The following is a 26,479-nucleotide window of genomic DNA, read 5'->3' on the forward strand; positions in this document are numbered from 1 at the left end:
TGTGATAGTGTTCCCATGTGTCTGCTGCCCTTGTCCCTCTAGATGGTAGTGGTCATGGGTTTGGAAGGTGCAGTCTAAGCAGCCTTAGTGAGTTCCTGCAGTGCATCTTGTAGATGGTACACGCTGCTGCCACAGTGTATCAGTGGTGGGGGAATGAATGTTTGTGGATGAGGTGCCAATCAAGTGGGTTGCTTTGTCCTAGATGGTGTCCAGCTTCTTGCATGCTATTGGAACTGCACTCATCCAGGCAGGTGGAGCGTATTCCAGCAGACTCCTGACTGGTGCCTTGTTGATGGAGGACAGGCTTTGGGGAGTCCGGGGGTGTTACTCGCCGCAGGATTCCTAGCCTCTGACCTGCTCTTGTAGCCACAGTATTTATATGGCTCATTCAGTTCAGTTTCTAGTCAATGGTAACCCCCCAGATGTTGACAGTGGGGGATTCAGCAATGATAATGCCATTGATTGTCAAGGGGCAATGGCTAGATTCCCTCTTGTTGGAGATGGCCATTGCCTGGCACTTGTGTGGCGCAAATGTTACTTGCCAGCCCAAGCTTGGATATTCTTCAGGTGTTGCTGCATTTGGGCATGGACTGCTTCAGTATGAGTCGTCGTGAATGGTGAACATTGTGCAATCACCAGAGAATATCCCCACTTCTGACATTATTAAGAAGGAAGGTCATTAATGAAGCAGCTGAAGATGGTTGGGCCTAGGACACAACCCTGAGGAACACCTGTAGCTATGTCTTGGAACTGAGATATTGACCTCCAACAACAACCATCGTCCTTTTGTGCTAGATATGACTCCAACCAGCTGAGAGTTCCCCCCACCACACACACCACTGCCACCCCCCCCCCCCCTCCCCCCCCGATTCCCATTGACTCCAGGGTGGTGGGAACTTCCCAGCATTTAACTACAAGAAATTACTTATCTAAGAGTAGGTAGCCTGACAACACAGTGAAGTTGAGAGTAGTGGCGATCTAAGTATTATCAATCCACGTGGCAGATTACAGGTGATGTTGCTGAAGGGGGGAAAAGAGGATAAAAATGGTTCTTAGAGGATTTCATATGTGGTTATAGAGGAGTGGGAAGATAAACCACGGATGGAGGTGCTCTGATTTAAAAGATAGGTAACAGAGCAAGAGTAATTCAAACTCATCCCCTCACTTTCCAGATATATCAGTATATTATCATTGTAAAACTACAAAGATACCAAATCCCTAAAGGAAATCTGTAACAAGCAAATTTAAAAACTTCTAGGTTACAAGGATCAACATTGACTGAAAATCCATGAAATTCTGTTCAAGTTCTCCCTGATTTGCTAAATACATGTTAATATGAGGGGGAATAAATTCTCATGTCAGAAGTCCAATTACTCAGAATATCCTGGCTGGTGGCTGGGTGTCTGGATACGTACCCAATTTAAAAGTGTCAAGTGTTATAAACATCAAATGAAATCATCATCTGATACAGACAGAAGGTATTTTTCTCTTTGAAGGACTTTTTGAGCTTCGGCTGTTTGCAAAGCCACAACTCAGTAAGTGAAAGGAATTGTGCCCTTTAAGAAAGATTGTTGTGTGCCTATAAGAATGGTTTAATATTGACCAGTCAATCCTTGTGGAGATGCAGGAGATCATCACAAATTCTAATTTGTGCTTAAATACCAGTAAGTAATGTAGTAGCAGGTGGTTTGCAACTTTGGTGCATCTGTCAGGGTAATAATCAGACATGGCGGTGGATAGTTCTTTTGGTGATTTTTAGGACTGCTACATTTATAGTATTTGCTTTGGGCAGCACCAAAGAAATTGCAGAATTGATTGTTTGAAAGTCTTACAGATTCAGCTGAAGGAGGCCGAGGAGTGTCAAATAAACTTGATAGCTTTCAGAAGACCAGGATGAAGCTAACTCTGTAGATACTGTGGAACAGATCTGGAACTAAGACTGCTTTGAGTGAGTCTGGAATACAGCTTCACAGTTTGGATAAGCTTGTACAAGTCCACAGATACTAAATCCCCAAAGGAAATCTCTAACAACTGAGCTTAAAAACTTTTAGGCTACAAGGACTATATATAATTGATCAATCCTGGCTGAAAATACAGGAAATCCGTCTCAAATTCTCCAAGATTTGTTTAGGGCATCTTAATATGTGAGGGAATAAATTCTGACATGTCAAGTCAGCAAATCCAGTTGTGCAGTTTAAAAAGTTGCACATACAATTTCCTGCATCATTCCCTAATCTGGGAACAGTCAAATCTTGGGAGTGAGCAAAATAGAGCACGGCCTGGCTGGAAAGCTGGTTATTTCTATGTTCATTAAGCTGAGGGTCTTTAATGCTAGATAATGGAAACATCAGCTTCAAGTCAGGCATTGCACAGATATAAGTAAGGTCCCCTTTATAATGTGTCTCACCCCATAACGTCAAAAAAACAAGTCTGGCCTATTATGTGGCACATTATGAGTCAAAACGATATTAATGCTAAATTAGAAACAATTTTGCTTACAAAGGAATCTTCCATCCCATCAGCACAGGCTGGATTTGAATCCAAACCCCAGAGGTGCAAGAGGGAAATGTTCAACCCAAAACCCCCAAAAGTCAGCATATTAATAGAAATGCACACTTCACCAAAAGCTTCAAACAATTCTAATTTCTCAACTCTATAGCATTAAAAACAATGAAAACAGCACAAATTAACATATAAATTTAAACAATAGACAGTAACTTTTTCTGGTATCCTAAATATTGTAACAAGAGGGGCAATTACATAAGCTCCTGTAATATATCAAAAGTAAGCAACCAAAATGTTTATATTATACCAGAGTGGTAAAGGAATGATATCTCTGGTTCCTTGTCCTCCTATTCCCCCTCACATCTCGCAAAATACAGATGATTGCCAGTATATTTGAATGTTGAATTTGTTCAATCAATGGACAAGACTGCAAAGCACAGTATAAATTTCACTGGCAGAGAAAATGTTATAGATACGGCAGTTCCTGCATAGTTTTACACAACTTGAAAATTAATGCATTTGCCTTAGAGATGGAATATGAATAAAGATTTTGCAAGAGAACATTATAAATAGAACAAAACAGAATTGTGCTTTGCAGTAGGACATTTTGCTGAGGAGAGGAAGGGGCGAGAAAGAGAAATGAGATGATATTGTGAAATACCTAAAACAAAGCAATTTTTCCACAAGTGAAGCAGTAATTAAGGTGACACAAATTAGTGTTTATTTACTGTACAAATGCTATTACAGGAATGATTCAGTTTACTAATGAAACAAAATGATATCACCAGAGAACATTTCTGGCAGTGCTGGAGTTCTGATAATCGTACAGAAAAGACAACCAAGCTTGCTTATTTTCAATAAAAGTTACAAAAATCAGATTCTGTGATTTCATAGAGACTTTTAAAACTGCTATCACAAAATAAATTGGAGGAGAAAAATGTACAAGTGATGGCACTGGTTAGGATCTGTAGAACAATCTCCACAGCTAGAGCAAGTCCTGTAAACATTTGAAAGTTAGAATTCATTATCTGGAAATGCTGTTGCTCATTTTCAGGGAATTGTGCTTCAGCAATGATAAGACCATGACTAAGTTTCAGCATTCTTTCCCACAGTAGACAAAAAACTGACAGCTGCAGTTCACATAATTGACACGTCTAGCTCGGTCGCTATCACAATTGCAGCAGTACCACTCCATTAATTATTGCTTGATATGTCAGGATCTGCAAGTTATGATTATTTTTTTCATAATTTCTGATTTTCAGCAAGTGTTTCTCTACTAGAAATAAGCTACATCTTTAAATACCAAATCTTTTACAGTCACTAATGGACATTTGTTCATTCTGAAATCAACTATTCCTAACAAAAATCAAAAAGCACCCCATAACTATCTCCATGAAGCTAATTGTACATGATTTCAAGTTTAAAAGAATTGTAGTTTAGTTTATAAACAATGTTATAAAACATTAGTTTCATTATTTTCCTGTGTTTTTCAATGAAATCCAAGCAAACTATGTATAAAAAATCTCATGCTGCATTTCCAGTTACATCAGTAGAAATACTGAACACAGTGCAATACTCACACATACGACCATCTGATTATTGAGGTCTCCCAATAAATCAAGATTAACTCTTGCACTCTTTCTACATTTAATAGACCCAGGCAAATTTAGTCTAAGTCAGATTTTTATATCAATGTTCTAAAAAGTTAAAAGACTTATTCCTCTCCAAAAATACAGGACTTTAATATCTAGGTTAGAATTTTATAAGATTGTATAAGTCTTCACATTTAGAAACTTGGGTCTTGTTGTTCCTACACCATATTTAACCTAAAAATGATAAGTGTTCACAAAAATTCCTTTAGTACCCTGATGTGAAATGGCAAAAGGATGACAGATGTTCAAGTTCATGAAAAAGTGGTTCTGTGCAACCGCGCAGTAGCATTCCAGAATGTGTAAATCAATGTTGGTTCAGTATTGAGTAGCAAGACACCATTTGGGAGTCCTTCAGTTTTGGTGGACCAACAGCCTACTGCAGTTGACTTATAGATTATCACCAGGTTGGTACTGGGGCTCTGTAGCAGTAAAGTAGTCTTCTAGAAAGGACTGTATATATTCAAATGTTGGTCTTTCATCAGGATCCTTTTTCCAACACTGTTTCATGAGCTCATGGAGAGACTCTGGACATCCCTGAGGGCAAGGCATTCTGTAGCCCCTTTCCACTTGCTCCAGAACCTCCCTGTTCACCATACCTAGGGAGGAGGTTTCAATAATTAGCAATTGACACATTTCCACAAATCAAAACATTTCCCATCCTTTATCCATAGTAAAAATTGCATGTTTTAAAGTGCTTACTGCAGTGATGACAAACCTGTACTGTGAATCAGTTAAATAGAAACTAAATTCAGGGGCAGATTTCATGTAGGACTCTTGAAAAATATCAAAGAATACCATTTTGAGTGTCTAGGTTGGCCTTAAAACCCCAAAACTATATTTAGCTATGGAATTATTTTTATGTAAGACAACCGTTAACAACCATCATTTCAACTATCCAGCTCACAATGCAACTAATTTTTTTTTTAACACTTTCTCTGCAGTCCACATTTTGGAGTCATGACAAAGTGCAAATGCTGGTAAACTGGCCTATTATCTTCTGAAAACATTCAATAGACTATATTCACAATAGTGAGCCCCAGAGTCCTCTCTTCTAGCTTGAGGTCTTCATTTACATTCCATTACACACTTATACATTGGGCAATGAATTTCTTGAGCCCCTAAATGTAAGCTGATGCTCCAGTATAGACTAGGAAGCTATAATGCATCCAAAATAACGTGTCCAAAACACAAGACGATGTTATAGGTGAGACCACATTAAAAAGGCATTTCAAAATCACCAAGCCACCAACTAAAATAATAAAACAAAAACTGAAGACAACCAATCCAAATAAATTAAAGTTTCTTTCTTCTGGTAACAGAAATGTGAATATCTGCATGCATGTACAATCGCTCATTATTGAATGAAAGTGTGAAGAAATCACTAATTTTTAGCTATTCACATTTATTCCTTGCCTCTGCCTTTGTCAGATGTAACACATTCTGAAGTTGCATCACACCTGCAGCATTTGATTTTTCATTATTTTGCAATCATGGTGGTAATTCTTCTAGGTAGTGGATGACTGTATGGAATGAAGGCAGCGGCTTCGTCTCAGCAGTGTTGTCATTGTCGACATCATGATCTTCACCTTGCTGGACCTCTTGAGAGTTTGGATCTTTCACACTGGCCAAAATTTAATCACCTGTCATTATCACATTGGCAGCTTCTTGGGTGCTGACACTGAGTCATGCATTGATGTAGTCAGCATTTAATTTGGCTGCAAGTTTGAAGCATGAATCTGTAATGGTGGAACCAGTCTTTGCAAATTGATGAAGTCATCCAGGCTTTGGCAGCACTTGACTTTAAGCCTGGTTGCAATTTTAAGTTTAGATGATGGAAGTAGCATGGTTTGGCAAATTTTATGATGACGAGCAGAGTCAGCTTATGCAGAGTAGTTTTGTTGCAACAAAAGAGGTATGATTTTTACAGCATCCATTCTTGTGGTCTGGGTTCCAATTCTGGACAGGTGTCCATTGGGAAATGAAATCGGATTGTCAAATCAAATTTCACATAGCTAACAAATGTAGAGCCATTCACGGTAATTTTTTTGGAAAATTGATTTGTCTGTTTAAATCATGGAATTTGGTAAAAATCCCAAACAGCCATGGATAATTTTAATTATACCTTGGAACATGATGCAAAGAAAATCAAGCCATCAAACAACTAGGAAAGAGCATCCAATGGAGCACACAACCTTTTTACCTCTGTGTGGGTGCAACCAATTTTAATATTTCGTTTCTGTACAATTTGCTCTTTTTCTTTTCCTGTTCACCACAGTTAAAGTGGTAAAGAATATGGCTATTCCTGATTAGTGGCACTCCACAGGGGATGCAATCCAATCTGTTGGATGATGGGATGGGGGCAAGAGAATAAAAAGAAACGAGGAGGGACTGGAGGTTCTGGCACACTTATGCTCACATTGAGCCTTTAATGGTTCTTATACTTGAGTCAGCTGCTAGTAATACTCGACTCATTACCATGTTTCCTACTGAAGTTGTAGTAATTGCCTTATTTCAGAAATAAATATTTTTAATATTCTTTTATTTTTAATATCACACTCATCCGTGGCAATGATGGGATGGATAGTTGGCACTGCGCTTGGCGTGGGCGAGAGAACAGCATGGAGTTGATGATTAGCAGGCCGATAGAAAAGAAAAACCTAATGCCAAAATATAAAAAGCAGCACCTCTGGCCATTGTTTTTTAAATTATGCATCAAAATCATAGAGCCATGCTACCCATAAAAAAGAGGCTTAATTATGACAAGCCAGAAGTGAATGACAACCATACTGATAATGGTGAGACTTCCAAGAACCAATTCAACAATTCCAGCTAAAAAATCTGTTGGATCTTTTCCACTAGTTCCAAATTACATGCTGTTAGAATGATGTGCTGGCTTCCCAGGTGCTGTGGGGTCAACTGAAATGTCATTTAAAAATGCATCCTGGATAGGTGGTGCCTTGGGAAAAGAGCTCCATGGTATAACCATAAAGGAATATTGTGAAAAATTGAGATGCAGCCTCTAAAGCTAAATAAAAAATCTATGTAAATAAAAAATATTGAAAGCTTTTAAAAGGCTGAAAATTGTTTTGAATACACTTCAAGCTTTGCAAAAGCTTTAAGGTGTGGTAGAAGCAACTGCTGAGTGTGATAGGACAGAAATTCTAATAGGGAGAGTTAAAGCAAGTTGATGGGAAAATGGGGCAGCAGCATTAGCACTGAACCCGTTGCTTAGTGGCTGGTGAAGTGGACATGCTGCTGCAGGAGGCGAATGTGAAGACTGTTAACCCTGTTCAGAACTCTATTAGCAACCTCCCAAGAGGGCAGCAGTTCATCAAACCCATTAGAAATGGGGGAATATGCTCTATATTTCTACTATACCTGCACCACAGGGAACAAAGTGGCCTTTAAGCAATCTGGCAAGACCAAGCAACAGTAACATGCAAATATCTCATGATGTAATGCCATCAAATGCTGTCATCAGTCGTATTTGCAGTTTGCCATAAGAATCCATTACACAACTTTACATTTGTGTTTGTGCATCTCCAGTAAATTATACAGTCAAGCTGCAATGTCCAGTTGACAGTCTTGCTAAACGCATATTTACTGTTGGCATCACACATCAAAGCACTAAAATATGAACCTGCCCATTTATCAACACCCTGGAGGAGCTCAAGTTAGGTTCAGAGTGGTCATAAGCTTGCATTTTGTGAAACGGTTTTATTTAGTGTATAGTTTAACCTTTAACAATACTTATTAGGAAAAACCACATGATCTGTAGTAACAAAAAGGAGTGTACCGTGGGCTATTTCAGCAGTCTAGAGATAGAGTTGGAGTTGAAAGCACACGTGTAGTTGCTGCTGAGTATGTTGGAAACAAACGATATTTCCAATTAAGAAGTGTCTGCAGTTCAACTCTATCACTAATAGTACAACTCGGCCACCCAACAACAAATTGGTGACGAGGATAAAACAGGATTGAACAGAAGAAATCAAGTTAAAAAGAAATTGGCACTGTACCTCGCCAAGTGATTGTAAAAAGCAAGCTCCATTAGAATTGAAGGAGTTATCCTCTCTCAAAATGCCACAATTTGGGAGAATTGATCCTTTTGAACCAGTCACAGATGATTGGTCTCAATACACAGAACGCCTCGCGTTCTTTTATCAAGCAAATGAGATTACTGGGGAAGAGAAGAGGTGAGCGATCCTCTTAAGTAGTCGTGGGAGCAAAAACTATGGCTTAATTTGAAATAAGATGGCACCCAGTGCCCCTGATTTGAAGAATTTTGATGAATTGGCGTACCTTTCAACCCAAGCCCTCAGTCATGATGCAGAGGTTCAGGTTTAATTTGCAAAATAGAACCCCCGGTGAGACAACTGCATGCTACATGGCAAATCTGAAGCAGCTAACGGAACATTGAGAGCTCGGTACGACTCAGAGGTCTTTTAGTATGTGGTATGAAAGAGGTCACTAGTCAGAAAAGATCATTGTCCGAAGTGAATCTGGATTTCAAGAAGGCGCTAGAGAAAGCACTGGCCATGGAAAGCAGCGTAAAAGATTCACAAGCAATTCAGGGTGCGCAAAATGGCACTGTCCTCCACACTGGGCAGGAAACCGCAAACGAAAGTGGTGTGCAAAAGCGAGACTGCCGAGAAGCAGGAAACAGCCCTCGCTAGCTGAAGAATAAAAAATAAATTAGCAGCAAAATTGAAGAATAATTTTAATTGAGGTGTAAACAGTCTTTTAGCAATTGGCAGTTTAAAAAAATCAAATGTCACAGATATGGACACATAATGAGGCAGTGCAACAAAAGATTCAAATAGGCTTGTAGACAAAAGAAGCCTAATGAAATCTACAATGTATAAGTACCTGAAAAAACAAATTCTGACATTTACTTGTTGTTTAATCTGAAAGTTGGAAAGACAGAACCAATATTTGTCACAGTGAAAGTAAATGGCAAACCTGTTAAAATGGAAGCAGACATGGGAGCTTCCACTACAGTAATTGGGGAACATACCTTCAGATATCTTGAATTATGGTGAACATCAATTAAGTTTGGAACGATTAGCCGCCAAGCTAAAGAAGTATACAGGGTGAAGACATTCAAGCGAAAGGCATAAGCAGAGTAACTGTCCATTATGGGAGCCAATCAGCAAAGCTACCATGGTATTGAGAGGCAGGGGACCAAGCCTTCTAGGGTGAAATTGGCTAAGCGAAATCAACCTTGACTGGCCACAGATTCCAAAAGGAAGCTGGAAACATTCCTGTTTTGGAAAAGGAGCGTGCAAAGACTAAACAACCTGAAGAAATGCAGCCTGTCTTAAGCCAAAACCTGGAAGAACAGCAGAAGGAACGCGAAGAGACCCTGCTTGATGACCAAGTTCGAGACAAGGTAAACAACCTTCGCAAGGAAAAAAGAGAATCTGTCGAAAGACCTTCACACGCTACAAGATGCCTTCAAGTCAAAGTCTGTACTCTTGGAAGAGTATGAAGAGAAACAGAAAGAATTCAGTACTTGTCTGAAAAAACTGAAGAATGAGTTGGCAGAAAAGACACAACAATGTTCAATTTTCCAGGAGGCAGCAAACAAATACAAAAAAGAGATGAAGAGCTGAAGAATCAGCTAAATGAAGCCAAAGCGGCTTCGGAAGCAAAAGTCACAGAATATTCCAAAAAGCAGAAAGATAATGAAATTTTGGGAGACTCAGCCACTTTGAGCTTGCATCAGAGAGAAGTCTGACTAATAGTGAAGTCAAAAAGGCAGAGTTAAAGTCTGCGCTAGAAAGAAGGTGGCAGTGGAAAGAATAAATAGGAATACTAATAGGGATTTAATTCTGGCAGCATATGAATACACTTTCGTACATAGGCCTGGCAATCAAATCGTAAACATCGATGCCCTTAGTCATTTGTCTTTACAAGAAAATGATGAGCACATCCCAGTTCCACAGGAATTTGTTTTCCTGTTAAATGTCTTAAGATTCCTCACTGGCATGTGCTCAACAGATCAGAGACTGGACAAGTCAGGACCCAATCCTATGTCAAGTACAAGAACAACTGCTACACAGGTAGTCACAGGAGCCCTTACCTAATGAAATGAAACCATACTTCAACAGAAAGCATGAAATAACCAGTCAGGGTGGCATCTTATTTATGGTTCCTCCAAAAGGAAAGATGCCACTTAGTTCAATTACACAGTGCCCATCCAGGAATTTCCCGAACGAAGACCATAGCACGCAGTTATCTATGGTGGCCAGGGATGGATGGCAAAATAGTATGGTAAAGCATTGTGGGCGAGGTAAGCAACTGCAAAAGTTGCCAGTGACAGCTCCATTACACCCATGGGAGTGGCCAGGTAGATCCTGGGTGTGATTAACATTGTTCTGAAGAAAGGTCCAATGTAGTCAATGTTTTTGCTCACTGCTGATGCCCACTCAAAATGGTTGGACCTATATGAGGTGAAGTCACCAACGTCGGGGGCTACAATTGAGAAAGTACGTCAGAGTTTTGCCATTCATGGACTACCAGAAGTAGTCGTTTCTGATAACGGCATGGCATTTATGAGTGCTGAGTTTCTATGGTTTATCAGCCTCAACAGTGTCACTCATGTAAAAACTGCACCTTACCACCCTTCCTCAAACAGGCTGGCTGAAAGGGCGGTTCAAAAGTTCAAGACAGGCATGAAAAAGCTAACTGGTGACTTCTTGGCAAACAAGCTAGCACACTTCCTTTTTCAATACAGGACTACCCCTCACCCAACAACTGGTGTCACATCTGTAAAGTTATTGTTGAAATGCCGTCTCAGGGCGAAATTGAGCTTAATAGAGCCAAATTTAGAGGGGAAGGTGGAAAGGACTCAGAGAAGCCAGAAAACTAAATGTGACTGGCACAGTCGTGAGAGGAAATTTACTGTGGGAGAGCTGGTATATGAGCAAAAACTCGGGGAAGGACTAAAGTGGTTACCAGGTGAAATAAGTGCGGTGATTGGGCCTCAATCTTATCACGTTGAGGTGGAAGGCTGGATCATCTGTAAACATGTGGACCATTTAAGGGAGACAAATTGTCAAGATATGGTTCCACCAGTGACCATGACCAGGTCTGCGTTTCCTGTTGAAGATACTCAACCCAGAGCTGACATGTCTGGTGTTCATGTAAGAGTTGAGGATACAGAACTGCAAGTGCCCACCGAAGCACCTGATGTTCAGGCAACTCCGGAAAAGGAGATGCATGACAAAGAATCTGAAGTTGTGGAGCTGCGACATTCCACACGTACCAGGAAACCACCTGAAAGACTGAACTTGTAAATTCCTTACCAAGCATAAGTATTATCTTGTCTTGAAAAACATGCACTTGCAAATATAAAATATGTAGCCGAGTTAAAGGGAGAGGAATGTAATAATTATGGTTTTATTTAGTGTAATGTACTTTTAAGAATAATATTTGTTAGGAAAATCACATGATCAGTGGTAACCAACAGGAAAGTAGCGCGGGCTACTTCAGCAGACAGTGTAGAGATAGAGCTGTAGTTGAAAGCACACGTGTAGTTGCTTGTCTGCAGTTCAATTTATTATTAATAGTACAACTTAACTACCCTACAACAGTACCAATGTGGTCAGTAGGTGCAAGGGAAAGGAAATGCAAGCAGCAACCTTGCTGACTGACATTGTTCACCTGTTTTATTTATGCATGGCAGCACATTAGTTCCTTTGCAATGCTTGCCAGAGATGAATGAGGTATATGTACATCAGCTGAACAGTGGAGATCTTGCAAATTGGCTGCAAATGTTCCTTCCACAGATGGCAAAGTTCTGCTCTCCAGACGCAGAGCAAGCTGAAGGAGCTGTCCGTCATTAGCAGTCATTGCATCAAGGTCTGGGCAAACTTATTTTGGAACAAATTCTGCAGAATTATGCTGGGTGTTAATTTAAGTATTTTTGCATCCGTTCTTAATGGACCTTAATAAAACCTAAAACAAGAAGTGCAAAAGCACTTCAGCTCATTTAGTATAGAACATTGAATTGCAGCTCAAAGCAAGTGGTGTGGAGTGTACTCTCCCAATTGTGTTGCCTGTGTTGGTAACGCACTTGTTCTCCTGGTGTCCAGGACTAGGACATCTCTGAAAATCAACTTCCCTTCATTAACTGAAACATTCATCTAAATATTTTCTCAGCATTTTATTGCAAGGCCCATTGGTCAAGAATTTTGCCTTTGTTTACCTGGATATGGCACTCTTCCCTTAGTAACCAACTCTATCAGCAGAATTCCAAAAGACCATACATCAGATTTGATTGTAAACCGCCCATATAAAGCAGCCTCTGGAGCTGTCCATTTAATAGGAAATTTGGCTCCTAAACGAGAAGAATATTTTAATTATGGATTGGATCAGTGTACCGATACAAAATAATCCATGCTCTTAACAAAGGTAGAATTACCAATCTTTACCTTGTCTTGCTGTGTATTCATTGTCCTCAATCAATCGTGCCAAACCAAAGTCTGCTATTTTACATACAAGATTGTCACCTACAAGAATATTGGCAGCCCTCAGGTCTCTGTGGATGTAGTTCATTCGCTCAATATGCGCCATGCCATCAGCAATCTTATTGAAAACAAAAGTATAACACATTTTAGCAGGTATTTCACTAGTATGATATCAGCATTTCTAGTTAGAATAAAAAAAACTGCCAGTGTATCAGTAAAATTCTACTTATACATTACTCTTACTACCATTAAGTATCTGGGAAACAAAAATTAATCACTCATGACAATTAGCAAAGTAACGACAGGTCGAGTATCCATTATTAGAAACTCTTGGGGCCGAATAAATTTCGGTATTCAGATATTTTCCATTTATTCTTGGAATTATTGCTATTAGTATTATTCTTGGAATTTGCACATTGAATTTTACCATTTGTAGAAGTAATAATGAATAACAGATTTTGTTAATTAACAAAACTTATAAATCAATGACAAAATAAGTTTAGATAGTGTGATAGATGGAGAAACCTATGTTAGAATTATAGTTTCTGCTGATATTCAAATAAGGACTTTACTGAGTGATAGGATGTTTTCCAAATCTAAAACTAGACAGACCAGAATGGGGGAGGGAGATGGGTACATGATAGGAATGTGGATGCAGGAGATCCCAACTGTTACCATTGCAATGATATGAATTGTATTAAAATCAAAATCTTATTTTTGCTAAAAGATATGTACAATTTGCCGTGATCGTGAACTCAGGCTTACAGATTGAAGTCACTTTCAAGCAGTACTTGTGTGTGTAAATGCATTTGTTAAACTATTTAATAACTTCAAAAAAGTGGCCTGTTCACTTTAAAGTAACAACTCTACTAGATGGGAAGTTCATGCTTTGATTAGGCTAGCAAAGCAAAAGAACCCAACAAAATCAAGTAAAACTCTCATGCAATGCCTTACACCTACATACTTGACAAAAAGCAAAGATTCAAGTTTCAAATTTTCACAGTTTAGTCTCAATTTAATGCATGCTTCTATAAATACACAATTTAAAATCATTTTTCAAATAATGTAAGCACTTCTATAATAGACAATTTACTGACCTGCGCAGCCATATCAACAAGCTGAGGAAGTTTCAAAACTTTCCCATCACCTTCCTTTACAAAATCCAATAAACTTCCTATAACAGTAAATAAAGTTAACTGTCAGTTTATTTTTTTTTTACCGATTTCATTCATTCTTTTTTGAATAATTTGGCCATAATTTATTCCCTTGGGCCTGTTTTCTAGTGGCCTCTTGATTTACTTTTAGGAGTACTGGATATAACTGGATGAAACAAAAGCAGTATATCGAGACAGTAAAATGGGGTTAACTGTCAGTACAATAGTGCTGGTTCAGTATTACTGACAGCTTGCTGCACTCACACTTAAAATATGCACCACAAACATTTTAGAAAGTTGCACTTTGCTTACAGTTAACCAAATAAAAACATTTGTTTGATACATATTAACTCAGTTTATTAGCTGACAACTTACTTTCTGCAGAGTTGCACATCAGCAGAGCTCAGAACAATATATTTTACTTTATACTGAAATTCACATCCAACCACTAATGCAACAGAATGAGCTGCTTATCACATAACCATTGATAGGTGATTTAATGGAGCCGCTATATGAATTTGGTCTTATCAACCCAGTTCACAGTGAGTCATAGCAAAGCACAAATGGTACTGAATTGCCAATTTTACACAAACAATTTAGCTAAGTGGTAGAAAGTTAAAACACTAATGCTAATTCAGTTTTTGCACAGCTTTATTCTGTGTAACACTCAAATGCAATGCAAGTTTTTGCATTTTCTCCCTATTCCATCATCTATCTGCAGTTTCCCCCACTTCAATGCAGTATTGATTAACTGGTCCATTGTTGTAGATGCCATCTTTTGACCACTCCCTAATCCCCAACTATCATTCTTAGCTCAACCAACACCACCATAAGTGGAATACTTGATGTCTTCAGGACACGAAGTAGTATTTTATAAATGCATGCTTGTTCTTTCTTCACTGAATTTTAGTTACAAGATCTCTTCAATTCCCTACTTGGGTGCCCACTGCATAAATATTTTATTGTTGGCTATATCAGATTCTATTAATCTTTTCTTCTTACCAGCAAAAGAGATTACTATAGAAAGAACATACAAAGAACAAAAAGGTGCATGACACAAGAGTTCTTGTTATTTAACTGGAATTCACTTGAGTGTCATGTGCATGTATTTATATATACAATATCAGGTTTACAAGACAGTCATTTACAAATAATCTAACCTTTTGCCATGTATTCCGTTACAATGTAAATCGGCTCTTCTGAGACAACAGCATACAATGGTACAAGTTTATCATGGCGCAATTTCTTCATAATTTGAGCCTCTTGCAAAAAAGCTTCTGGAGACATGGTACCCGGTTTTAGCGTTTTAATCGCCACTTTTGTGGTTCCGTTCCAAGTTCCTGAAAAAGGAAAAGGGGGATAATATACTGGGAGCATGTCCATTATTCAGATGTACTAATTTGGAGCAGGTATTTTGTGTTGTACCTGAAAAACTTAGTCTAATAAACAATTCTCTTTGCATGAACAAAACTGTAACTTGGACATTTCAACCACATCATCTGTGCAAGAATACTTGCAAAGCTTTATCCCAGGAATGGAACAGTTTCTCTGTTGCAATGGAGGTTGGCTAAGGAAATCCCTATTCACCAAAACCATTTCTCTCACGAAGCCCACTGCCACATTGCGCTAACCTGCATCTATTGACCTCACCAGCCTCCTGTATCATAAAAAGCGTGTACAAACAGTGAGCAGGGTCATCCTTTCCTGACCTGGCACTGCTTCCACACCTCTTTCAGTGGATACTCCTCTCCCCAGACCTGCAATTAACTTCCTTCCCTTAGCTTCAGTTGGTGGATCTGTTATTTTGAAGAGCTGTGAGAGTTAAGCTGGATGCTGTCCCGAATCCCTCTACTGCTTTAGAGTGATAGACAGGCCTGTCAGTCCCAGCGATTAGTAGGTTTTCCTGCAGACCGACTCCTAAGCCAGAAAACTACAGTTTCACTCCTGCACACAACATGTACTGCTGCTTTCCCTTCCGGAAGTTCTCAATCCATTGTAAAGCTTGCCTTCGGAAGCTTCACTATAGCAGAACAACCAGTCATCATACCTTCCTCTTTTTTTACTATGATTGCCCTAATGCTGCTAAGTAGGATTGAGAAAAACAGTTCTTACTGAAGTTACACTTTGCTCTAGTGAAAGCAGAGTGAAATGAAATGGGGATTTAGGCTGAAAAACTGTTAAGGGAACAATCCAGCAACTGTCTGAGGGAGGAGAGTTCTTAGCGTCGTTATATTTTTTTAATTCATCCATGGGATGGGGGCTTCGCTGGCTAGGCCAGCATTTATTGCCCATCTCTAGTTGCCCTTGAGAAAGTAGTGGTAAGCTGCCTTCTTGAACCACTGCGGTCTATGTAGTGAAGCTACACCCATAGTGCTGTTAGGAAGGGAGTTCCAGGATCTTGACCCAGCGACAGTGAAGGACGGCAATATATTTCCAAGTCAGGATGACTTGGAGGGGAACTTCCAGGGCATGGCATTCACATGTGTCTGCTGCCCTTGCCCTCCTAGATGGTAGTGGTTGTGGGTTTGGAAGGTGATGTCGAAGGAGCCTTGGTGAATTCCTGCAGTGCATCTTGTAGGCGATACATACTGCTGCTACTGTGTGTCATTAGTGAAGGGTGTGAATGTTTGTGGTTGTGGTGCCAATCAAACAGGCTGCTTTGTCCTGGGCAGTGTCAAGTGGGGAGTATTCTATCACACTCTTGACTTGTGCCTTGTAGGTGATAGACAGGCTTTGGGGAGTCAGGTGGTGAGTTACTGATCGCACGATTCCTAGCCTCTGACCTGCTCTTGTAGCCACAGTATTTATATGGCTAGTCCAGTTCAGTTTCTGGTCAATGGTAACCCCAGGATGTTGGTAGTGGGGGATTCAGTGATGGTAATGTCATCGAACATTAAGGGGCGATGGTTGGATTCTCTCTTGTTGGAGATGGTCGTTGCCTGACACTTGTGTGGCATGAATGTTACTTACCATTTGTCAGCCCAAACCTGGATATTGTCCAGGTCTTGCTGCATTTGGACACGGACTGCTTCAGTATCTGAGGAGTCATGAATGGTGCTGAACATTGTGCAATCATCAGCGAATATCCCCATTTCTGATCTTATGATGGAAGGAAGGTCACTGAAGCAGCGGAAGATGGTTGGGCCAAGGACACCACCCTGAGGAACTCCTGCAGTGATGTCCTGGAGCTGAGATGACTGACCTCCAACAACCACAACCATCTTCCTTTGTGCTAGGTATGACTCCAACCAGCAGAGAGTTTTAACCTTGATTCCCACTGACTTCAGTTCCCATTTACTCCAGAGGATGAGGATATTTGTGTGGGCTCCTCCTCCTCCAGTGAGTTGTTTAATTGTCTACCACTGATAATAACCTCAGCTGTTGTCTTAGATTGTCAAGAATTTTTTAAAATCTGAATATACAATGATCATTTTGGAACAAGGACATCTATCAAAAAAGGTACAACTGATGCCAGTCAGGTGTCTGTCATTCACATTTGCACTGCATTTTTTAAGGGGCTAAATACTTACCCATCCAGACTTCACCAAAACAGCCTTGTCCAAGTTTAATTTCCAGACGCAAGGAATCCCGAGGAATTTCCCATGCATCTTTAGCCAGTCCCTGGGTTTGTGGTTTTACAGTAGGGCATACAGTAGTTAATCTATGGCACAAACCATCTGCATGATCTAAAGAAATTGGTTAAAAAAACAAAGTTAAAAAGGTGAAACACATTAAAAAAAATGGAGGGAATATACAAGGAAACATTTCATAATACTGCAATTCATCAATTAAAGATTTTATCCTATAGGATTCAGAATTTGTTAATTTTTATAATTTGTTAGGATATATGCTTTTTCCTTACAATGTAATACCACCTGGCTATAATGAACAAATAGGTTAATTTTAAATCCTGTCCTGGTTGAAGTTAAATTTTTTTAATAAGTCCAAACACTCAGCTGAGTCACCCATTCCAATTATAACAGAAGTCATTATAAATCAGGTCATACTTTGAGATGTTGGAATGTTGTGCATGAATTAGTTGGAGGCAATTATGGAAATAATTACATATTCTATACAACACATTTCAGAAATGTGACACATTCATCAAGTGCTACTGATAGAAAGAGACTTCTCTATATATTTAGGCAAGCAATGTAGTTTATTTCTTTTTAAAATGCAATTTGCATTTATATAAGTACTTTTCATGACCACCAGATATCTGAAAAGCTTTTGCACCCAATGAAGTACTTTCTGAACTGTAGTCACTGTTAGAATACTAATTTTCGCTCAGCAAATCCTTATAAACAGCAGTGCGACAATTCCCAGATAATTTGAAATAGCGCGATGGGATCTTTTATATCCACCCGAGCAGGCAGATGGGGCCACAGTTTAACGTCTCATCCAAAATATGGCACCTCTGACAATGCAATGCTCCCTCAGTACTGCACTGGAGTATTGCCTTGATTTTGGTACTCAAGACCTGGAGTGAGACTTGAACCTGGAACACTGTGATTCAGAGGCAAATGTGCTACCAACTGAGCAATGGCTGACACACAGCACAAAGTTTACATATGTTTAACCTGAGTGAATTAAGTGGCTCTTGGGATTTTGAACGTTGCACTTGTTTCATTCTTCCATCACTTTTGAAACACAGCATATATTTCTGAAACTCAATTATCTGAACCTTTTAGAGAAGGAGGTACCTGTGTAGTGTTTCACCAGCTTCTGTAGTGACTCAAACTGTGCTCTTGTTGTAATATAATAACCACCGCTGTCAAGTTTTCTGATTTTGTAGTGTTTGACATTATCACCTTTTACTTCATCCCAATCTCTTATTGAAAGGGAATATGCACCTGAAAGATAATTTAAGAAAATTTAAATTTTAAAAATCATGTTTCCATTTTTAATAGTTTTAGTGAAAGCCCATGTCTCAGTTTTGATTTGTTCAGGTTTTCATTTGTAACAACAAACTAGATAGGAGGATAAATATTTTTAGCTCTCCTTCAATCAACATGACAGTTCCACGACAATGTCAACACCTAGCTCAGGGATACAGAACAACAGAGAGATAGGTCCTAACTTACTGTGACACTTAAACCTCAATTTCTTACTTTTGCAATTCTTCATTTCCTTAACCATGTTGCTGGCAACAATGCCTCAAACAAGTGCCCACTTATGCTTCAGGCATGCTGTTGCTTGCAACCCGAGCCTTTGATCACTGTGAGCCTTTGTTTTAGTCAGTTGATCGTATTCCTGCTTGCTCACTCAAGTGCCTCCTCTCCATCAACTGCAATCAATGCTATAAGAATGCAGGCATTGTTCTTACACAGGTGTTTATGCTCTACACACTTAAATGCACAATTTACTAAAAATGACCAATGTACATACTGTTACTGGAGACCTGTAATTTTTTAAAAGAAATTTGAACAACCAGTTTTTATGCTATACAATTTCACAATTTAAACAAAAAACTTTACTGGACAGGTGCTCAACAAAATAGGTACAACTAACTTAACACTATATTCTGTAAACACTTATACTTCAAATCTGAAAGTCTCAACAGACCACTTCCTATTCTACTTTTATTTCGTCCAAGAGTTCCCCTATATTTTACAGGGCCTTGAGGGAATCCTTCACTTCTCCTGGGAGCAAGGTATGCCACAGCTCTCAGCAATTCACTGGTTCGCCTCAGTGTTCCCACTATTCTCCAAGGTATGAGATTTCTTGGGGTCTTTCCAGTAGCATCTGGAAAGGTGACCCTCCAACATTCTCCTTCAATACTTCAGGACTGTAGACTCCCCAGCTCAAGCAGGGTCCTTACTGCATTCTTGTTTAGTGACTCCAAATCATCCTTGATTTCTGATCGCCTTCTCTTGGTCCAGCCGTTTCAAAACTCTTGGCTGATACTGTCTGCCTGTCTCAAAGATGTTTCCAAGCTAACTTCAAATAACTGCTATCCTTAACTTCTCTAGTTAGCCACGGTTGTGTCACTTCTCTAGAGGAGTTTTTATTCCTCAAGAGAATGTATATTTATTGAGAACTAAGAATTTTTTCTTTCAATGGTTGCTATCATATCCAACATATCTTTTAATCTAATTGCCCAACCTGAGCCAACATCCTCCCCCATACCTCTGTAATTGGATCTGTTTAAACTTAAGACTCTTGCTTCAGACTTAATATAAAGTTTGAGGTTGATATGGTTAAGTACTATCATATTATAATCACTCTTCCCTAGAGGATCCTTTATGATAAGATTACTAACTAATCCTGTTTAACTGAACAATAGTAGATTCAAAATAGCTTGTTCCCAAGGTTGGTTCCTTGACATATTGTTGTAGAAAACTGTCTGAAATGCCTTCCATAAATTTATCATCCAAGCTACTTCTGTCAATTTGTTTGCCAAGTTTATATAAAGATTAAAGTCCCCAGATGTTGCTTTACCCTTGTTACATGCTTATAATTTCCTGCTTTCTTAATTTGTTCATTATTTGCTTTACAAAACCTCCTCCATAACTGTAAATCTTTTGGATTATTTACTGCCACATTAAGCATTTAAAATGGCTCTTACCTTTTGTGGTTTCACTCTCTCGAACTAAGAATGTGCCACGTGGATTTTCTGGATGTAGCAGCAATCGCTCTGCATCCTTACGACCCATTTTACCAAAATACCACCTAGAAACAAATCATACAAAGAATGCATATCACTGGTTAACAATGTTGTCATACACTTAAGGTTTCTAACAAAACCATGTATAAATCCAAAAACCAGGAAAAGCATGCTGCAGGCCAGCAAGCAATGACAAAGAACTGTGCTGTTGTCGGATTTCAAGTTTGAGTCTTTTTGCAATTTATATATAAAAAGATTTTTTTGCAAATTAGCTTGACCATGGGAACATCCCACTAGAGGATGATAAAATCAAGAAACCAGTCTTGTATGAGTGGAAAACCAAAAAGCTGAGGGGTTAGAATTGCAAAACTGAAGTGAGAACCATAGAAAAATGCTATAGAAATGTTAGAGACCAAAGGTACATTTACACCATAGTGTCAGTGCAAAGCAGTTTCATTTGCTGCAGTCCAGTTTTAAAGTTCTCCAAGATCCAAGTATCAATGTTTTGTTGTGTCACTGTAAACAATCAAACAACTTTTCTATTACCAAATATGCCCTTTTATGGCAAACTACAACCTTTTTAATAGCTGTTTCCTTGGTTTATTTTGTAATTCTCAGCCAAGTATGTTTTTCCTATGTTCGAGGGGTGGAGCACACTGCATAGGCCCTGTGTTACAGGCACACAAATGCAAAAACTAATTATGCAAAACTGGGACCATTGTATACATGCTGTCTGAATCTGGAATCAAGCTCTGACCCTGGCACGGAACAAAATGAAGAGAATTAATTCTACTTGGCTTTGGAGTAAGTTTGCAGGCCTTAATTCCACATTTATATTTCACAAGTTTGCCATCAGTGCAAAGCCAAAACCATAGTGCATCACTGCAGAAGTTAGTGTAAATGTGTAGTCAAAGCAACTGGTAATACAGAAAGGAAACTGAGAATGCGCACATGTACAAAATGTTTGGAAACCAAGTTGGTGATTTGCACATTATTAGGTTGGAATATTGGGAGAGGAGGTGTCATATATTAATATATAAAATTGGGAATGAATTATTGTCGTCTGATGGCAGGGAAAAAAGCATCTGTACTTTGGGGCCAAAGTGTTGGTTTAATCTGGAAGTGTCATGAATAAGACTGACAAAAAAGCTTGTACCATCATTTAAAAGAAGGGGTGGTTGTGCAAAGCTCGTCTTGTGTATTTGACTGAAATACTTATACAACTTTGTGTTGTAATGACGGGATACACAGCTATGTGGAATTCAGATCATCAGCCTATAGGCAATATGTTAAATCAAGAGCACTGCTGAGCAAAGTACAGGTAACAATGGTTTTGAATTGTATTTGGAATAGTTAGGCATGGAATGGCAGGCAATGACTGAAAAGCCAATTTTTGTTCAGGCTAGCGGCCTTCAAGTTATCGTTATTCCTTGCGGTTACAGAATTGCTCAATTTTAATTAAATTTGTGAAATGTAAGAAAATTTGCTCTCACTTGCTTTAAAACATCTAAATGCTTAGTAATTATTTTTAAAAAATGAGGTTTGTGGGTTGCGTGTGAATCGATTCATAAAGAAGCAAGCACGCATCGATAAAAGACTATTAAATCTGCCTGTGAAATTGTCCTAGCCATGGAAGTGATAAATAACTAAGCAAATTTCAGGAAATGTAACTTCACCAGCCACTAACAATAAACAAATTTGCTGCTTCATGAGTGAGATAAATGGATAGCATGATATATTTGGGTGCAACACTGCCTTTCATGACTTTCAGGACATCCAAAGTACTTTAAAGCTTATGAAGTATTTCTGAAGTCATTCTTAAATAGAAAACGTGGCAGCCAATTTCCACACAGCAAGCTCCCACAAACAGCAATGTGATAACATCCAGATATTTGTCTTTGGGATGTTGATTCAGAGATGAACATTGACCCAGACACCAGGAATGACTCCCCTGTTCTTCAAAATAGTGCCATATGATCTTTCATACCCACCTGAGAGCGCAGACTTGGTTTAATGTCTCATTTCATTTTCAGAAGTGGAAAAAGAAAAACAGCGTAAAATAAACTGAATAAAGTTGTTGTGGGAACTACTTCCCAGAATTGCAAATCTAGGATGTAAAATGCCGTCTAAGAGTAAAAACAGGACCGATAGCACAAATATGCAAAAATATCAATTCAATATTTACCAGGTGAAGACTACTTGGCAGTCTGTGCTATGCATATGGCCAGTTTTTAACTTTTGGTGGACAGAAAAAGAGGGAGGGGAGATTTTGCAAAGAAGGATTAACAGTGTTTCTAGTGGATAGCTATTTAAAATGGTTGTAGCTTTTTCCAAGCTGCAGGCAACTACTAATACCAAAGCCAATTAAATAATTTTGAATTTATTTACTTCTTAGACAACAGGCCTGAGGAAACAACCTTGGACAATGAACCACACTTCATTGCTGCAGAATTTGCTAACTTTATGAAACTAAATGGAATTAACTGATAATTTTGTCTTCCATACCACCAGAAAGCATTTTGGAATGACTTGAAAACATTTAAACAAGTACTCTCTAAGCATATCCTACTTTCTGATGAATGGAAAATTAAATTGCTCCTGCAACAGTTTTTAAGCTTTCTACCGGTGTAGAAACACCCTAAACTCTAATTGACCACTCTCCTGCCACATTATTATTTTCTTTCCAACGTGCAAGCTTGTTTAAACCTGACTTGGCCAGTGATTGAAGCAAAGTAAGGATGGCAGAAGGATCGGCATAGCATAAGTCAAATAATATTTAACGTGCGTTGACAAGCGTACGTGAAAAGTTGGGGAAAAGGAACCTTTTGGCGGAGTGGGGGATTGGGTCACCCCAACTACATCCACTAGTGTAATTAATGTTTAGATATGATTTGAGCCAAAGCTATTAGATACTTGCCTTTGGAAGGACTGACACAGTCTGCTCCTCCCCGTTTCCAATTTCAGAAACAAAAACTCAGTATCATCGTGTTAAGTTTCCATTATGTGAAGACCATAGAAACAAAAACTGAACTAAGGATTAATGAAAATATTAGTGGGCTTAGAAATACAATTGACATGGGAGATGGACTGAAATGCTAAGTATGTAAAGCAATCTGCTTTAATATTAATCATATTAATGCAGTCTGATGACAACAAAGTAGTTTCCAATATGGGAAGGAAGCTCTAATTTGGTGGCACCAAGGTACAGACTGGTAGTCCAATTATAAATTGGGCTTTGGTTGCTGCTTTGTGTGTCTGTTTGAAGCTGTCCATGCAATTAAGACAGGCATTACAGAGTGAATACAGAACCTTTTAAAATCTATTTGCAGAATGTGGGCATTCCTGGCAAGGCCAGTCTTTACAGCTCATTCCTAATTGCTTTATTCTTTTTTTTGAGTAACTTGACACTTATTCACATTATATTCCATCTGCCATGTTCTTGCCCATTCATTTAGCTTGTCCAAATCCCCTTGAAGTGTCCTTGCATCCTCCTCACAACTCTCATTCCCACCTAGTTTCGTGTCATCAGCAAATTTGGAAATCTTACATTTGGTCCCCATGTTCAAATCATTTATATATATATTGTGAACAGCTGTAGTCCAAGCACTGAACCTTGCGGTACTCCACTAGTAACAGCCTGCCATCCTGAAAATAACCTGTTTATTCCTACTCTGTTTTCTATCTGTTAACCAATTCTCAATCCATAGCAGTATATTACCCGCAAACTAATTTTAAAAAAATTATTCCAGATTTATTTAATAAACTGAATTTAAGTTCCTCAGTTTCCATGGTAGGATTTGAACTCATGTCTCTGTAATCGTTTGTCCAGGTCTCTGAATAACTTGTCCAACAATATAATCACTGTGCTTCCATACCATTATTAATATTTGACTATTCATATATATGGGTATACAAAGTACTTGTGACCAGATACTGGTGACAGTGTCAATCAATCGATTAAAAATTATATTAATTTAATATCTAACATGAGAAATAAATTGTATTTATTACATATTTTCACATCGGGAAACATTTCAAATATTGAAATGCAGTCAAACATAGCCAATGTTATGCACAATTATGCATAAAATTGATGCACAAAAGTGATGGAAAATCCAAGGTGCTGATCCACAGAACATGCATCTCACAGTCATGCTGCAACCGTACATCAGGACCCCCAATTCTCTTCACCTGCCAGCAGATAAAATTCTGGTAAATTCCTCTCCGAAAACCAAAGGCAATGAAAATGAGTTCCATCAGGCCACAGTGACCACAAAACAGCCAATGTCCTACCCATTTTTTTGTACATAGTGATACTAGTCATAGCCAGAAACTGGTCCAGCTCCCTTCGATTGCTTGCTGTGACTCTGCACTCACTTCACGAGCCAACAACTTATTCCAAAGGTAAATGACCCCTTGCAGAAAACAACCTTTTGACGTTTGACCCAGTTCTATATTTATGTAACTTACACACATATCTCCCCTTTCTCCCAAACTTATCTAATTCAAACAGCCAGTTCATATGGACATGATCTGGTCCCTTCATTATTTTAAATACCTCTATATGTTTTGAGTAAAAACACCCTGCTCCCTATGATGATAACTAAGGGGGTTTAAACTGTTTTGATGAATCCAATAGCCCTCCTTTGAACCTTTTCCAAGACATCCATTTCACCCAACATGTGAAGGAACCAAAACTGGAGTAAATATTCTAAATGAGGCCTACCAAAAAAATTTCCACAAACAGTAATGAGATGAATGATATGTCATTGGTGGTGGCTGAAGGATGAGTGTCCATTACACCACTGCAAAAACCTTGCTCTTTGTATAGTAATGTGTGATCTAAGATGCCCACCCAAACAGGCAATCTATTTCATGTTTCATTTGAAGAGCAGGGACAATGCAACATTCACTTAACACCCGACTGAAGTGTTATCTCTAATTATCTGTGAGAATCCTAGAACAGAATTTGATTCCAGGACCTTCTGAACAAGAACAGATTGCTACTAGATGATAACTTAATTCACTTCAGGTGAGTTCAGAAACTTTGAGTCATAGAATCATAGAGGTCTACAGCACAGAAAAAGGCCCTTCGGTCCATCGAGTCTGTGCCAATCAAACAAGTACCTAACTATTCTAATCCCATTTTCCAGCACTAGGCCCATAGCCTTGTATGCCATGGCATTGCAAGTGCACATCCAAATACTTCTTAAATGTTACATGGGTTTCTGCCTCTACCACCCTTTCAGGCAGTGAGTTCCAGATTCCCACCACCCTCTGGGTGAAAAATCTTATCCTTACATCCCTTCTAAACCTCCTGCCTCTTTGGATAGGAACTAACAAACACTAAATCAAATAGTTTTGGCCACACACAAGTGCTTGCGTAAACTGGAGGCAATCCTCTGGCCATATAGGTCAGCATAGCTGCTCAAACACAATCTCCAGATACGCACAGCGTACACTCTCCTTGGACTCTAAATCAAGGTAATGCAATTCCACTGGAGGTTAACTATTTCCAAGATCACTAAAATAAAATGTGCAGGTGTACACACAGATAGCCAACTCCTTCCATGCCCTTCCGATTTGTCATTACCACTTCAGGAAAAAACATAACTGTGCAATGGTCCGATGGTTGCTTAGAATATAAAGAACAGCAGAGAACACCTAAAAGGTTAATCTGGAGAAAGAAATTGAAGTATGAGAGGAAGCTAGCTAGAAATGTAAGAACAGATAGCAAGAGCTTCTTCAGGTATTTAAAAAGAGAGTAGAGTATTGGTCCTCCGCAGAGTGAGAATGGGGAGTTAATAGTAGATAATAAGGAAAAGAGGGATGAAAGGAACAAATATTTTGCTTGTCTTCACTAGAGGATACAAAAATAATTCCAGAAATAGCCATAAATCAAGAGGTAGAACAGAGGGGAACTTGGGGAAATTACAATCACTAGGGAAGCACTACTGAGCAGAATGTTGGAGCCGTGGGCTGACAAGTCTCCAGATCTTGATGGACTTACATCCGGGGGTCTTTAAAGAGGTGGCTAATGTAGTAGATGCATTGGTATTAATTTGTCAAAATTTGCTAGATTCTGGAAAG

The 26,479-nt window shown here is 38.9% G+C and overlaps 1 protein-coding gene across 1 annotated transcript in view; it reads right to left on the minus strand.

Moving 5' to 3' along the window:
- Window positions 1-3,203: 3,203 nt before the first annotated feature.
- yes1 (YES proto-oncogene 1, Src family tyrosine kinase) overlaps window positions 3,204-26,479 on the minus strand; it is an 80,278-nt gene continuing 57,002 nt past the window's right edge. The window contains exons 5-12 of the mRNA XM_041189693.1: window positions 20,351-20,454; window positions 18,486-18,635; window positions 17,313-17,468; window positions 14,943-15,122; window positions 13,726-13,802; window positions 12,593-12,746; window positions 12,367-12,498; window positions 3,204-4,753 (exon numbers count right to left, since the gene is read on the minus strand). Of these exons, the coding sequence (XP_041045627.1) occupies window positions 4,545-4,753; window positions 12,367-12,498; window positions 12,593-12,746; window positions 13,726-13,802; window positions 14,943-15,122; window positions 17,313-17,468; window positions 18,486-18,635; window positions 20,351-20,454 (1,162 nt within the window). The 3' untranslated portion in view covers window positions 3,204-4,544. The remainder of the gene's footprint in view (window positions 4,754-12,366; window positions 12,499-12,592; window positions 12,747-13,725; window positions 13,803-14,942; window positions 15,123-17,312; window positions 17,469-18,485; window positions 18,636-20,350; window positions 20,455-26,479) is intronic.

Source organism: Carcharodon carcharias, chromosome 6 (assembly GCF_017639515.1).
Source record: "Carcharodon carcharias isolate sCarCar2 chromosome 6, sCarCar2.pri, whole genome shotgun sequence".
NCBI classification, from domain to species: Eukaryota; Metazoa; Chordata; class Chondrichthyes; order Lamniformes; family Lamnidae; genus Carcharodon; species Carcharodon carcharias.